Source organism: Columba livia, chromosome 3 (genome assembly GCF_036013475.1).
Source record: "Columba livia isolate bColLiv1 breed racing homer chromosome 3, bColLiv1.pat.W.v2, whole genome shotgun sequence".
Classification (NCBI taxonomy): Eukaryota; Metazoa; Chordata; class Aves; order Columbiformes; family Columbidae; genus Columba; species Columba livia.
This window is the reverse complement of record NC_088604.1, coordinates 91,290,762-91,305,616: the sequence shown is the minus strand read 5'-3', so window position 1 is coordinate 91,305,616 and position 14,855 is coordinate 91,290,762. Positions and strand designations below refer to the sequence as shown.

The following is a 14,855-nucleotide window of genomic DNA, read 5'->3' as shown; positions in this document are numbered from 1 at the left end:
GTTTCTTGGACAGACCTCCCACAACAGGAAACCAGCACTTTGGGACAGAGCTGTTTCATGGTAGATTTCTCCTACAGCTCACAGCCATACAGAATTGCTTTTAAAAGCCTAAGACAGCCCTCCTGCTCAGACTAGTGCCTCATTGCCTCTCCACACGCTTGGACCCATGCCCTAGTTCCACCTGAAGCCTCACACACCTGTTCTCCCTCTCCAGCCTAACAACACATATAAGGAAAGCAGGGCTGAATCTCAGCTGCCACAAGCACAGGAGGCCCTGTGCTTCCGAAGAGATCTCTACAGTAGCACTGCAGTAAGGACATGCTATGACACCTCAAAATCCGGTTGTTGCTCTGGTCTCCAAGATGACTTCTTCCACCTTCTTGAACTACACGCACAGCCCAATTGCTTGTCTCCTGGTAGTCAGTGACTATCGAGATACACAGCCTGCTCCTCCTGCTGCCAGGCTATCCAGCTAAACATTTCAGTCCTCTCATGACAGATTGAAAATGAGCATTTCCTTGCAGCCTAAGGTGCTACCATATCAAAACACCTGGGAAGCCAGAGACCTTGACACCATTGGCTAGAAAAGCAGTCAGAAAAGAGAGAAAAAAAAATAAATGGAGAAACAGAAGGTATAACAGAAAGAATGGAAAGGATACTGAGGAAAATGCTGGGTAGATTGTGGAACAGCAGAGTATGACTCCAGCGTGACTCTTGACTGTGTCCAAAGTGGAGATGCCAGTTCCACTTTACAGAGCATGGGAAGCACTGCAGCATCACATTAGCTCTTCACATTTTCATTTAATTCTGTCAGTGCACCCATGTGTCACTCACCCTTACTAGGGGACTTCACAGTGGTAAGGTCCACTCAGTAGTTTGGTTCATTGACACCACAGGCATACACTGGAAACAAATTTCTTTTGGATGAAACTAAACCAAAAGATCTAATTAGCACACAACAGAATGAGCTCTGCAATTCAAACCACTATGTGAGGACAATCAGGTTTCATTTCAAAAACACATAATTGCCCCAGACTAACACACTAGCGTAGATACAGCCTTTCAAGAGCAACTTGTAGACAACTAGGGGAACCTGGCTAAATATCAAGCGACTCCTCCAAATCAGGTTTAAACTCCCAAAAATCTCTTTTCAACAGTATATGCCTGTGATACCATGTCCGTGGGTGGAACAGAGGAAGAACTGCTTAATTAAAAGCAACACAAATTATGCAATACATAGGATGATAAAGGTACTCACATTTAATGCCTATTCTGACAGCATCTCCCAATTAGTTCTCAAAACCTAAGACAGAACCATTTTTTCTATGTAGTTATATTGTTCTATAACAAATGTAAGCATACCTTTTCTTACATATTTTCCACCAGTCCTCCTCCAATCACTGGAAATTTATATAAAGAATCGCACCTTACTTGGTTAGACTTGGGAACAGAAGGTTCCAGAGTGGGGAAGAAACCTGGAAACCTTTGCCCAAGACAAAGCCTGCTTTTCATGGCAGCTTCAACATTTTTTTCCTTTGGAATCTTCAGATAATTTTAAAAGACCTCATGAAGTCTGCCAAACATAAGCTAAATAAATTTGTACATCAAACTGAAGTAAGCCTAGTTTCAATGCAGCAAGTTCTGAGTTATTATGAAGCCATGCACTACGAATATATTTCAGTACTGTTCAAGGGATACGGTTTCCACATCAGATAGGGATAAACATGCAATAAACTGCCAGTTCTGCACCAAGAGCTTTTCATGCCCTGGCCTTCGACCACTAGATGGCATCTGCGTGCTAGACCAATTCTACCATGAAGAAAACAGCTAGGTTACATCTTTTTCATTAAATAACTGTGTTAAATTCTTGTAGAGCATTTGTACAATCAAGGCAGACCAAAGACAATAATGTCATCTTATTCTAGGTGGTGATGGCAAGGCAAAAGCCTCTGAGACTAATATGTCAGTAGTTTGTGGTTGGACCTTTAGGTAAGAACCCTGAGTAGGAAAGAATTACGACATTTGTTCTCCATCACTGCTTTAAACAGAACGGGGCCTTGTCTTAGATATCATCCTCTTAACCCAGCCTCCTGGAAACTAGACTCAATCATGGTGCAATTAAGAAGTTCATTAAAATACAATTCTCATAACATGTTCCCTCTCCCAGCATTTCAGAGAAATGGAACGGGTTCTGTCTTTGTGGAAGGTGCAAGAAACCACTCGGGAAGAGCAACCTGAAATATAAAATATTCTGGGGTAGATACTGGAAAATTACTAATTTATACACGCCCAGAAATTCAACAAGACAATGAAGGACTTACATGAGGCACTGTAGAAATGCTGCTAGGAAGCAGAGAGACAGAACAATGTGAAATACTTGGAACTATTTTTACATTATTACATGTATGTTGGGACTTCAAAGCAAAGCCATCGAGAAGAACATTACATTGGAACATATTTACTTGCCAAGGTTGTCCTCTGCATTCTTCAATGTTGTGCACTCCTCTGCTTCATGTCATGAGCTGCACCAGTTTGTCTGCAAGATAGTATCAGTTTTTGCCTGGCTAAGCCTTTTCAATAGTTAATTGGATCCATCTACAGCATCTCTCTTGCACCCTGAAGATTCAAACCTTTAAAGTAACATGAGCAGGTAGAGCTCTGTACCATGGGGAAAATCAGTGACTCAGTTATTTTGCTCTCTGCAAATATAATGTGTCATTTTTGAATAACAGCTATCTGTAAGAGATAAGAAAAAAAATGTAATCCAGCCTATTTGCTTAACTTCCTCCATTTAACAGCAACTCAGGTTAAAACACTGACATTTAATACCAGGCACATCTACCATATTTCAAAAGGATTTTCAAGTGGTGCTTGTTTCCAGAGGTCTGCCTGGGAGCTGTCCTCATTTTTAACATCCTTACATCTCCACCTCAAGATACAAAATGGCTTTTACTGATCTTTATTAGTAGTTGGATCGAGTGAGCACCTGCTTTCTGATACAGTTGCTTCTAAGATCAAGTCTGCAGGAGGCTGAACAGGAAGCCTGGGCTGCAAGTTCTGTAAATAAAGCAGGAGAATCCAGGGAAGGGGCTGTGCTCAGCCACACGCAGCGCACACACTCTATTTAAAGCTCCCTCTGTTCTGACTGCTTTGGGCAGCAACAAGAGTTCTCCTTGGAAAAGATTGCTATAGCCATGTATTGGCAAGGGCTTGCAGCAAATGGTTATTTTTAATTATGTTTTTAAATTTTAATTTCTTGGGACATACAGATGCAGAGATTAACATGAGTTCAAATGGGACACTGGGAAACAGAATTAAATTTTGTCCTTATGATCTCAAGTTAATTGTTCCTAAGTATTTATTTTAACAAGGCACAATAAGATATAGAACAAGTAACCAGACAGCTTTGCTCATTTCCAACAACTCAAGGGATCTGCAAGGAAGATGCTCAGGCATTACCAGTTCCAGAAATCCAAAAAACCAGCAGACCCATAACAATATACAGTGTCCAAACTTGTGTCTTACCTTGGTGTAACTTATTTACTGCCCCAACATGGACTTACTGTCACGTGGTTTCCCAGTGTTCAGTTCAACATGGCCTGAGGTTCCTTCAGCTTTGACCATTTGATACATGCACTGAGAACGCTTGGTTATAAAGCCCCTGAGTTATCTGCAGCCACCTGGTTAGATGCTGTCACCAAAATCTTGATTAGCCTTTGGAATAAAGCAAGCAAAATCAATGTAGGATCCAGGGGGAAAAAAAGTTTAGAGCTGCATTGAGAGCAAGCTTGAAAATCCCTACTGCTGACTAGCAGAATCAAACAGATGACAACAACAAAAATTATCTAGGGTTATGCATAAATATCCCAAGCCTGACAGTGAATCATGGAGTTCCTTTTTGTTGGTAAGAATGACTCTGTGCTTAGTGTGCAGTTCTTGTGACAGTCAAGGATCTCCACAGACACATGAACTTGGCGCTGGTGAGGCTGCACCTCAAATCCTGTGTTCAGTTTTGGGCCCTTCACTACAAGAAGGACATTGAGGTGCTGGAGAGAGCACAGAGGAGGGTGATGATGCTGGTGAGGGGTCTGGAGCACAAGTCTGATGAGGAGTGGCTGAGGGAATTGCGGCTGTTTATCCTGGGGAAAAGGAGGCTGAGGGGAGACCATATCACAGGCAGTCTACAACTGCCTGAAAGGAGGTTGTAGTATGGAGGGTGTTGGTCTTTTCTCCCAAGTAACAAGCAACTGGAACTAGAAGAAGGGAGGTTTAGATTGGATATCAGGAAGAACTCCTTCACAGAAAGGGTTGTCAGGCATTGGAACAGGCTGCCCAGGGAAGTGGTGGAGTCACCATCCCTGGAGGTGTTTAAGAGACACACAGATGTGACACCTAGGGACATGGTTTAGTAGCAGACTTGGCTGTGTTAAGTTTACCATTGGACTCGATCTGAAAGGTCTTTTCCAACCAAAACAATTCCATGATTCTTAGAACTGGAATTTAAACACACACTAGAACATGAACTTGATCACAACTCTGTTTTGTATTAAAAACCAAAAACCACACTGGTCTCTAAGGCATATTACTAGCCCACATGGACTCAGACATTTGACTGTGCTGTAGTCACCTTTGCTCCAGCATAAGGAATGTTCTCTCACCCCTGCTTTTTCACCAGGTCATTTGAAGCCAAATATCCACATTTACTCTCATGTACATTACAATGCAGATGGATGCCAATCATGAGTCAAGTTACAACTCAAAAAAGTTCAAAAGCAACACCATAATGACAATATCACTTCACCTCTGCTCTTTGCTAAGCTGTAATGTTACCTGTCAGATTTTGTATACAGTGTCATCTCCAAGAAACCTGACTGCAAGGGAAGTTCCAGAAACAGCAGCCACAGATACAACATTGACAGTTTGCCCAGAAGAAATTCAACACCAGTTATAGGCTAGGTTTTTACAGTTATTATCTGCATAAGCCTCCATAAAGCAGATACCCGTTTCTGTTAACCTTTGAGCTTTACACCAAAAGCCACACATAGGATATTTATGTTTGTCATCTACAGATTCTGAAAATTCCAGCTAGAGTTACTCCCAGGTGACTTTCAGTTCAACCATATCTGATAGCAGTAGTGTCTTTAGTATTTCCATTATTACAGAGGAAAAAAAATGTTTACCAAGCCCAAACTAACCACATACAGCTCCACTAATTTAATCTGACAGCTTCAGCAATATCCTCCTGGACTTACCAAAAGATAATCCTTAGACATGAACACTTATTTAAAAGATACCTTGGCTGCTCATCAACTCCTATCATCTGAAATACAGCAGAGAGGATGCCTGTCTTCAACCAACCTTAAAACAGGGAGGTAGGCTACCAACAATAAAAGCAACTTCCTTCCACAGATGTGAAGAATTTCCATCGGAGTTTCCCAGGTAAGTACGTACATAGGAATGCACCGCACTGGGGTACTACAAGCTGTGTCAGATGTACCTATTAGCTCCTCTCTCAACAGAGAATACAAAACAAATGCAAACCATCTTCGTAACAGGATCATGAAGCTTGGTGACACCTACCAGCAGTACACTTGCAGTTAATTTCACAAACTTAGAAACAAAAAGACCAACTCATACTTCGGTGGCCACAGTTACTTCGAGGTGTCCAGACATGGAAAACTGAATACAACCCACCAGTATAAGACTTGTTACAGTGTTTTCAGTGACTCTATTTCTACAGCATTTTTTGAAACACAGATCAGATCAGTACAAGCAAGTCTACCTAAACAGAAACAGTGTTCAAGGTATTAGAGCAGCACAATACCTACAGCAACATGAAACACTATTTTCTTCCTCCTTTAAAGTAGCAATAAATTATGAATACTCCATGCATAGAAAATACTGACTACTACAAAGCATATAAAAAAAATAAGTGATGTAAAACAATCTCATATCAAACAACACAAAAGAGACCAGAGAAGCACTGCTTGCACCAATATTTTAAATTAGATTAAATCAATTATTTCTCTGGTGTTTGAGAATCACAAAGTGCCAGTCAACCTTGTCTTGTTCCTTTTGGGTTATGTGTCATGTTGCACTCTGTGAATCCAGGAATGGATATTACTGACAGATAAAAGCAGGTGAGGGGAGAACATGCAAAAATATCCCTCAAATAGTGTAATGTTTTATACACCCCTTAACAGCTCATTCGATAACCCTCCTTTTAGTTCCCAGAATGCTAACACTGTGCTATTTAGCAGCATTTTAGGCTTGTATGGACAAGATGTTTACATGGAAAAAACTTATTAGCTACTAGACCACTAGCAAATTTCCATGGAAGAGTTAATTTTATCTGAGTATAGTTAAATTCAGGTTCTCTTTTCTACCTCTTCCAGAATGGACAGCAGTAAAAATACTAAAGACCTATATTAACAGTGTAAACATAAGCTGAAGTGGTTCAGTTCTGTTATGTATCTGATACTCCTGACTTGCTTCTAGTATGGAATATCAATAACTGTAAGGGCCAGGTTATTAAATCATGTGTTTTTCCCCAATATAGGATGATGAGGGATGTTAGCAGTTGTCCCAACTCCCCAAAATTCAGAGCAGCACTCAAATCCTTTGCAAGGGATAGCTGTTATACATAAATAACGATTCTTCAGAACACCACCAGATCCGGCCTTCTAGAGCCATAAAATAAACCAAGAATTTCCTGTTTCTTTAGGACACGTAAGAAGGCCTGAAGACTTTATTTTCCTTTTGACATAGCATCTGTAATACAAGCGAGCATGTTAGGTACTCACATAACATACAGCTTTACACCCAGACATTTCATGATACAGAAGACATTGTTGCAGAAACCACAGAAAAAAAAAAATGGAAAAGTGTTAACCCAGATGTTTGGTAACGTGACGCTTCTTTATGATAGAGGCTGGCACTTGGTAAAAACCCAGCATTTTCAAAACTTATAAAACTAAACCTCAAGTAAGCAATGACTTACTTAGAGCAGGAAGTTACCCTGCCAAAGCTTATCGAATACATGTCATCAATTACCTTATCACAAACTGAAGCTATGCTTACACAGCTCTCACCACTGACTTTCAAGAACAGGTGTCTCTGAGCAATATCAGAAGAAATCTACTTCTGCATTTTGTCCTATGCATTGAAACTCTGGTGCTTGCTTCAAGGTGGGGTAAGTTAAACCATTGTTCAGAACCACAGAGCAATCCCATATAAATCAGTAACAGATACATATGACCTTAAGTTATTGGATTTTTTTAAAAAGAAAACAAACTCCACACTTCTTGAGTAACAGTAAGGTATGTTAAAATAACCAGTCAGACTTCATTCAAATGAATTAGACAACTTTTACTAAATGAAAAAACCTACATTTAAAATATGCATTTAAAACAAAATGGAATTAGAAGAGACTTAAATCCATTTTAAAGAACTTGCTCACTGTGTCAAAAATCAATATATCTCTTGCATTATATAATGTGCCAGTTCATAAAATGTAAGTTACCAGAATCCTCAATTTAACATTTTCCAAGACAATACTGAAGTCAAAGTTTTACACCTACTGATGCACATTAAGAATGGTATAAATCTGAAGCCTTCCCCCAAAGAATCTTACAAATTTGACAATATTCAATAAAAGCTTTTGTAGTTGTATCCAATAAGTATTGCATCCTAAAGCATCACAAATCTGTGCCTTTCATTTATCCTACTATAAATGTTGTATCTTTCTGTATCTTGCCATTTGCCAATGTTAACTCTTTTAAGAAAGGAGAGAACTGAAGAGAAATACTGCATAACTCTTGATCATGTACAGAAATTATTGCTACTATAGTACACTACAAAGCAGAAATCTATACAATAGTATACGAAATTTGATCATGAAAATCCAAATGACAATCTGACATAAGCCTTACAATCATGTTGGACATTCACATAGCATTTTCAGCTCACCACTTGTCTGTTGATGAACATCCATTTAAACACATCCTCTTCTGAAAAAGAGTGTCAGGTTTCAAAGGCTTAGCAAATACAGATCTTCATGTTCTGTGGAACTATGCAAGATGAACTCCGATGCAGGTAGGGAGTTACCTGGAAGCTATGCATGCCAAAGGTGTTTCATGCTAATAAAACTAAAGCCAAGGTACCACATAATCAAGTTACCAACTAATAGGCAATACCATTTTTGTCCTAAGTTAAATGAAGTGCCATAGCACAGTGTAACATCAATAATTTAAAATAGTGTAGTGCACAAATTCATTGTGTGGCAGTTTAAATAAAAAAGTCAAGACAGGTATTTCTGTCTCAATTTATGATGGCTGTCCAGCTGTCCAGTCTGGGCATTTCGAACTTAGTTTGCCTTTTAATCACTACCTTACTATAAACTTTGCATTATAATGGGGCACACATTTGGGCGGCATTATTATGAACAACAGGGAGCTAGGGGAAGGATAAGAGTGCTGTGCTAAAAAGCCCTGTCCTTATTTCAATTTTAAAGAGATCTGGGGGAAAAAAAGACTAGATACCATATTTGCATCAATCTAGCTACAAAATAACCAAAGTAAAAGCAATCAAGCAACAACAGGACCACATTACACAAATGGAACATCATGCTCTCATCTGGTTTAACTATTACAGAGAGTTTTAACTGGGATGTTGGTCAACTTTAAAACCCGTGGTAAGTGTGAATACATAGTTGCAATAGTTTTTTCCTAATACTTTTTTTACTCTATGCTGGATATTAGAACTTGGAGCTATACTTGTTACAATACAGTGTCGCACATCTTTCTACTAGAAAAAATTAATAAAGATCCTTTACCCGTCTCTTTAAGTTAAACGTGTGACATCATAAAGGGTGTCAAATGGCTGGATGGTTTTACAGTGCACACTTATTATATACTGTAATATGGAGTTTTGTCCTTGACAAATCTGATGGTGTTTCTACATTATTCCTTTCTTCACCTCTTCTTCGGTGGATTAGCTGTGCGAGGTGGAGTGACTGGACGCCCAGAATTCAGTCCACCATACTGGTACTTGGCTTTCTTTTCAGATGGTTTCAATATCTTAGAGGAAATAAAGAAGTTCTTTTGAGTCAGTGGCAGCTAAGAACATTTCAAACACTGTTAAGCCAACATGAGATCTCATTCAGCAGGAAAAAAAGGGGTGAAGGTGTGAGGGAAATCCCATCACAATCCTACAAATTTCTTAGTTCTACATACAACAGTAACACTACTTCTAAATCCTTCTAGATCTACCACTGCATTGGGGTGAGAAAGGGAAAGGAAAGGGACTAAAAACACATCCAGCAATGAGTAGAGCTTAAAAATCTCAGAGTAACCACACCAAAAGGGTTCCAACAATGTGTTAGCCTGCAGAACCAGGTACTCTGATCACTAGGTATGACTAAAAAGAATCATCCAATTAAACTCTGAAATAACCATCTGAATAGAGAGAATAACTTAATACGCAGGAGTGTGGAAAACAGCAGATCCCACACAATTCTCTGGAGAACAGCTGGTTTGCAGTTCTGATTGTCCACAAACACCGGCCTGTCGTGCAGTCCTTTCTGTAGCTTGAGTATAATTACCCTAGACTAACAAGTATGTCAGCAAGCAGACTCACTCAGTACACATAGCCCAACACCTAATGTGATACTTAATGTACAAATATGCCATACCTGAAAGGAACACATCAGAGTTTCATCCACACTCATCATGCCCCCTGCATTGTCAAACTCTCCACAATAATTTGGAGCTGAGAATAGGGTGACCAACTGCCGTTTAGCAAAGAATTCGTATCCATCTTCAACCACCTGTCACACACAGAATCACAGGATGTTAGGGATTGGAAGGGACCTCAACACCAGAGAAATTAATACAGCTCATATAAGAAAAAATAAACTTTTAAGAGAAAAGCCAGTCTTGAAGCAAACAGAACTTAAAGAGATGACAATAACTCAAAAAGGTACGTCTTGGCTTTCAGACAGGACAGGTTTAGTCACCTTATCTGGACATTGAATGCCAAATTGGGTAGCTTAACCTGTCTGACATTTCCAATGTTAAACATGCATCAGCTTGACTATTCAATATTTTAATATTTGAAGTCCGATAATGCACACTGCTAGTCTAAGGATTCCAAGCATTTTATGGCTTATACACAGAATTTGGATGTTTGACCTGCAAGTCCCAAGCACACAAAGTTTGGATACCTTCTTCATTACAACTGTAACTTTTAAGTTTCACTTACAGTGATGTCCATTGTACAAACCTCAAATGTAGGCTTTTTTAAACATTTTGATGCTCTGAAAGCAAAGTGGTTCTACCGTATTTCCTCTAAGAGCATAATTCATCTTTAAAATAGCACAAGTAGTGTGATGCATCAGCTAAGGATTTTCCCTCTTCCCCAAACAGAAGCCTCATGTTATAACACAGTTAAACTAGTGCACCAACTGCTCAGTTCAGTCCAATCACCATAATCTTTTAGAAAATGTCATATTTCCTTTATAGAGAACTGATATGAGTACATGAATACAGGAAATCAGCAGAAATCTTCATGAGCAGTTAAAATCTTAATATCCATTCCATACACTGACTCTAATGTTTCAGCAGTAAAATTGCAAGGAAAATTAGTGAAGTGTTCTGATAGTATACCCAAGCCTAACAGTGACACAGAATAAAAAGCCTATTTTGGTTTCACAGCAGGAGAGAAATTTTAAAATAGACTAAATAATGAAACTGAAATGTTATACAGGAAATTGAAACCTGGTGTCCATTTAACTAGGACACTTGCTTGAAGTAACTTAATAAAAACTGCAAAAAAGTGTACTTAAACATTGATGATGCCAAAAATAACCTTGCTTTCTGCACATTTCAGTACGTCAATCTATGCCAAGGTTCTCTAGATAGCTGAATCAAAAGGAAGGCAACAGTGAAAGCTTTTATATACAGACTGATTTGCAAAAACATTTGAAATGTATTTAATACTTTCATGAAGTGAAGCAGAGGTAGTTAAGCCACAACTACCAGAAAAATGACTACTACTGGAATGGAAGAACCCTGAAGCTTCAGTGTAAAATTCAAATCCAAGTCACTTTGTGACTTTAAGCCTGGACATTTTACCTCTGATGTTCATGAACAGCAGTCTTAATAAACAGACAGTACAAAAGAAAGATCAATGGGGAAATCTAGTGTTAGTATTTTACTTCACTGACATTAGACATTCAGTTCAATATGAGTCAACAGAAGCACAGAGTCTTATAGCCTCTTTATTAGGAAGTACTTTTTTGTCCTAAAAGTAACACAATGCAAAGTAAGTTTCAAATATATCCTACTGATAAGCAGCAAAGAAGCAGCAAGTCTAGGAGAGGTTTTAAGAAGCAACAGCAGCATAAGTCATACCTGGTGAGCTCGACAGATCAAATCCAGGTCATGACGATTCAGAAATTTACTGACCACATCAGCACCAAAAGTGAAAGAGACTCCACGATCATTTTCACCCCAACCTTGCACATCTTTGTCTGGGTCAGACCACAGCAGGTCACACAGCAAGCCTTTGAAAGACAATACATGTGAAGATGTTAGTCTTAGGAAGCATCATTCTATAATGTAAAATAGTTGTACTCTAATTATCAGAGCATCTCTCCTAAAGAAAAGAAGCCTTAGCAACAAATACAACAATACTTAAACTGCAACTCAGACAAAAGATACGGTCTGTGTATATCTGGAGATTTCGCCCCCCTTAACCACTGGTAGTACCTTGAGATGAAACAAGTCAGACCCAAGTAGTTATTTGAAATAATATTTAATTGTGTGTATATCTGGAGATTTCGCCCCCCTTAACCACTGGTAGTACCTTGAGATGAAACAAGTCAGACCCAAGTAGTTATTTGAAATAATATTTAATTGTAATATTCAGCACCTTTACAGGGAACATTTAAGAGTTTAAAAATATTGCAGTGGATGCATTTTAAAAGGCAATCAATTTCACAGCTCACCATGAAAGCTTAGTTTGAAAGCTGCAGTAAATTTAAAAATCCTATGCAAGGCCAATCATAAATACAACAAATAAATTTGTACAGCATGCTTCTGAACACGGAACAGCTTTGATTCTTACCTTTCTTACCACACGAAGAATCTTATGTGACTAAATCAAAATTTAATATTGCAAAATTCTGATATATTGTTTCAGGTAGCACTTCCAGTTTGCTTGACTATTGTTGAGTTTTCAAAAAGCCTCGTGCCAACCAGTCTGGAATCCAAATCAGAACAATAAACCCCTCTGGTGTTCTAGCACAGGTCAAGACCTTTTTTCCTGCTGCCAAACAAAGGTCAGCTAACTCTAGAGTTAAAACCGGGTATTAAAATAAAAATTCTCTAGATCAACTGCAATGTCTTTATACATAGAACTTTCAAATAACTTTTTTCACATAGGAACCAGGCCAATTCAATTACAACGCAAAGAAAAAAATATTTTATTTGCATTTAGAAGACAAAGAACAGCAAGGACAACTGCATTTTAGGTAAAATATCTATCTAGAAAAAAACTACTGAATGTGGACAGCACATGACAAAAACTGACATTATTGAAATTTAGTTCTATATTGAATAACATGTTTTTCAAAACAGAATAGCTGCACTGCAATGCCTAATTGCTTCTTAACATGAACTTCCAACACATGACAGAAGCTGCATGTCTCAGCTGCTTAGGAACCACTTCCTCTCCTATTCTCTCCCCCAAAAAATCAAATAATCTTTAGGGTTATGAACAGTAGGAGGCAAATCTGTCCTATAGTCTTTAGCAGTGGTGTAACAGAACCCTGAAACAAGTTTACCTATACTAAATAATGCTGCCCAAGTAGGTCTGTATTTCACCATGCAATATCTACCATTGCAATAGCTTGGGCTGACCAGGAGCATACTGTAACACAGCTGATATGCAGCACTCAAGATGACACGAGTTAGTTTCCTAAAAAGCAAATGGTTGCCAGTGCTTACCAAAACACAACATTTATACCTTGGCCTCATAAAATGCAAATACTCTAACGGTTACCGAAGACAACTGATTTAAGTTGGAATACAGTATCAGATTTAAGCTAACAGCTTCCAAACCCCATAGACATGTCACCAAAATAAAGGTATTTAAATTGCAGTCACGGTATAAAAGGATTTTTTATCAAGCTAGAAGAAACCATCATAATGATCTAATCTTCTCCACACAAACCACACTAATATCTACCAAGAATTTCTGTACCAACATTAACATCAGAGAAGTGGCACTCCTCCACAAACGGACAGCTTTTAAAGCTGTGTAACTTTCACAGACGTGAGACCACTTCAGCTTATTTTTCCACAAGATTTATTTCCATTCTGTAATATCAGTTGCCCTAAGTAGGTCCCAAAGGCCAAGACCTTCTGTGTCACTGTACCATACACACACACACCCCTGATGGGACATTTCATTTTACCTCTGCTGGCAAACATCCAGCTATTGCTTCTGAAAGCAAAATTAAGACTGCAAAGCACTCTGTGGATTAATAACCTTTTTTAAAAAATCTCTATACTTATTTTTAGGAGGTGCTAAGAATACATATGATTTCAGTGAAGTGTCCATGGAAACCAGAATTACATTCTGCAAGGGCATTCCTGAAGAGGGGGTGGCTCAAGAAATAGTACTAGTGTGTTGAACAGAACTAGCTTTTCTGAGAGCTCTGATAAATGCAAAGATAAACTCGTTTGTACTGACATTTATTTGGTTATGCATTGAGTGAATTCATAGCATAAATGGAAGAACAATGTAGTAATTTGTACTACAGAAACACTCATACAACAGTCTAGTAATGCTTCTCAGTGTTGTGAGTATACACCAGCTTGCACAGAAATCCTGTTGTTTAAGGTACAGCATATATATTAGTCCAAGTCACTCCTGGGCCTCAGCACTGAGGAACATTACCGGAAGCAGAATTCTATTCCAAAGTTTAACTGCAATTGTAATTTGTGTTTCAAAAAAAGTTTTAGATGAAATATCTCCTCTGAAAGTTAATTTCAGACCACTGTTGAAATCAACACTGGAAAATATCCCATTGTACTGTTTGACAGTCTTTTCAATCCACTAGTAACAAAATTTGGAATAAATTGGACACTGAGGAAGATTATTAATTAAACCATTCAAAAGAATATTGTGCAGAAAGCACTGGCAATTTGCATCCAAGATCTATATTAAAAGAATATATTAGTGGAGGAAAATTTCAGGACCAGCACATTGATACAAGCAATTGAAATCCCAATTGCAATGAAGTGGGAACTGTACTTTACAATTTAAAGAGGAAGGAGACATGGACTCAAGTAGAAAGAAGCTTGCATACTTTAATACTTAGCAGGCTTTAAACAGTTAGGCTCTTTGATAGGCTACAAGGTTTGAGTGTGCCTAAACAAGGCAAAAAAAAGAACTAGCTATTTAGTTTCATTTGATCTTTCATTAGATTTCTAAGTTTGTTTTAATGCAAACATGGGTAATGTAACCCAACTTGGATAATGTACCCTACTCTAATGACAAGCAATAACGACATGGGCAACAGCCTCTAGCATGTCAGGGAACTTAGCAATCATAAGGAACAAGACTCATGCCTTGCACAAACATACATCAAGGAATACTGTACTGTGAACAGAGGTTAAGTCACTGCATTGCCTGTACAGAAATTGATTAAACCTGTTTCATCATTAAGACCTATTTACCGCAAATTCCATATCACTCACCTGTGTCAGGAACATCTGTAGGTCTCATAATTCGCCGGATCTGCTCCATTGACTGGAGGTCTGGAGACAGACCTGTAAGTACAAGAAAAC

The 14,855-nt window shown here is 38.5% G+C and overlaps 1 protein-coding gene across 1 annotated transcript in view; it reads right to left on the bottom strand.

Annotated features, from left to right (window-relative positions):
* Positions 1–6,715: 6,715 nt before the first annotated feature.
* PPP1CB (protein phosphatase 1 catalytic subunit beta) overlaps positions 6,716–14,855 on the bottom strand; it is a 29,498-nt gene continuing 21,358 nt past the window's right edge. Inside the window, exons 5-8 of the mRNA XM_065059774.1 lie at positions 14,766–14,837; positions 11,412–11,563; positions 9,692–9,826; positions 6,716–9,077 (exon numbers count right to left, since the gene is read on the bottom strand). Of these exons, the coding sequence (XP_064915846.1) occupies positions 8,973–9,077; positions 9,692–9,826; positions 11,412–11,563; positions 14,766–14,837 (464 nt within the window). The 3' untranslated portion in view covers positions 6,716–8,972. The remainder of the gene's footprint in view (positions 9,078–9,691; positions 9,827–11,411; positions 11,564–14,765; positions 14,838–14,855) is intronic.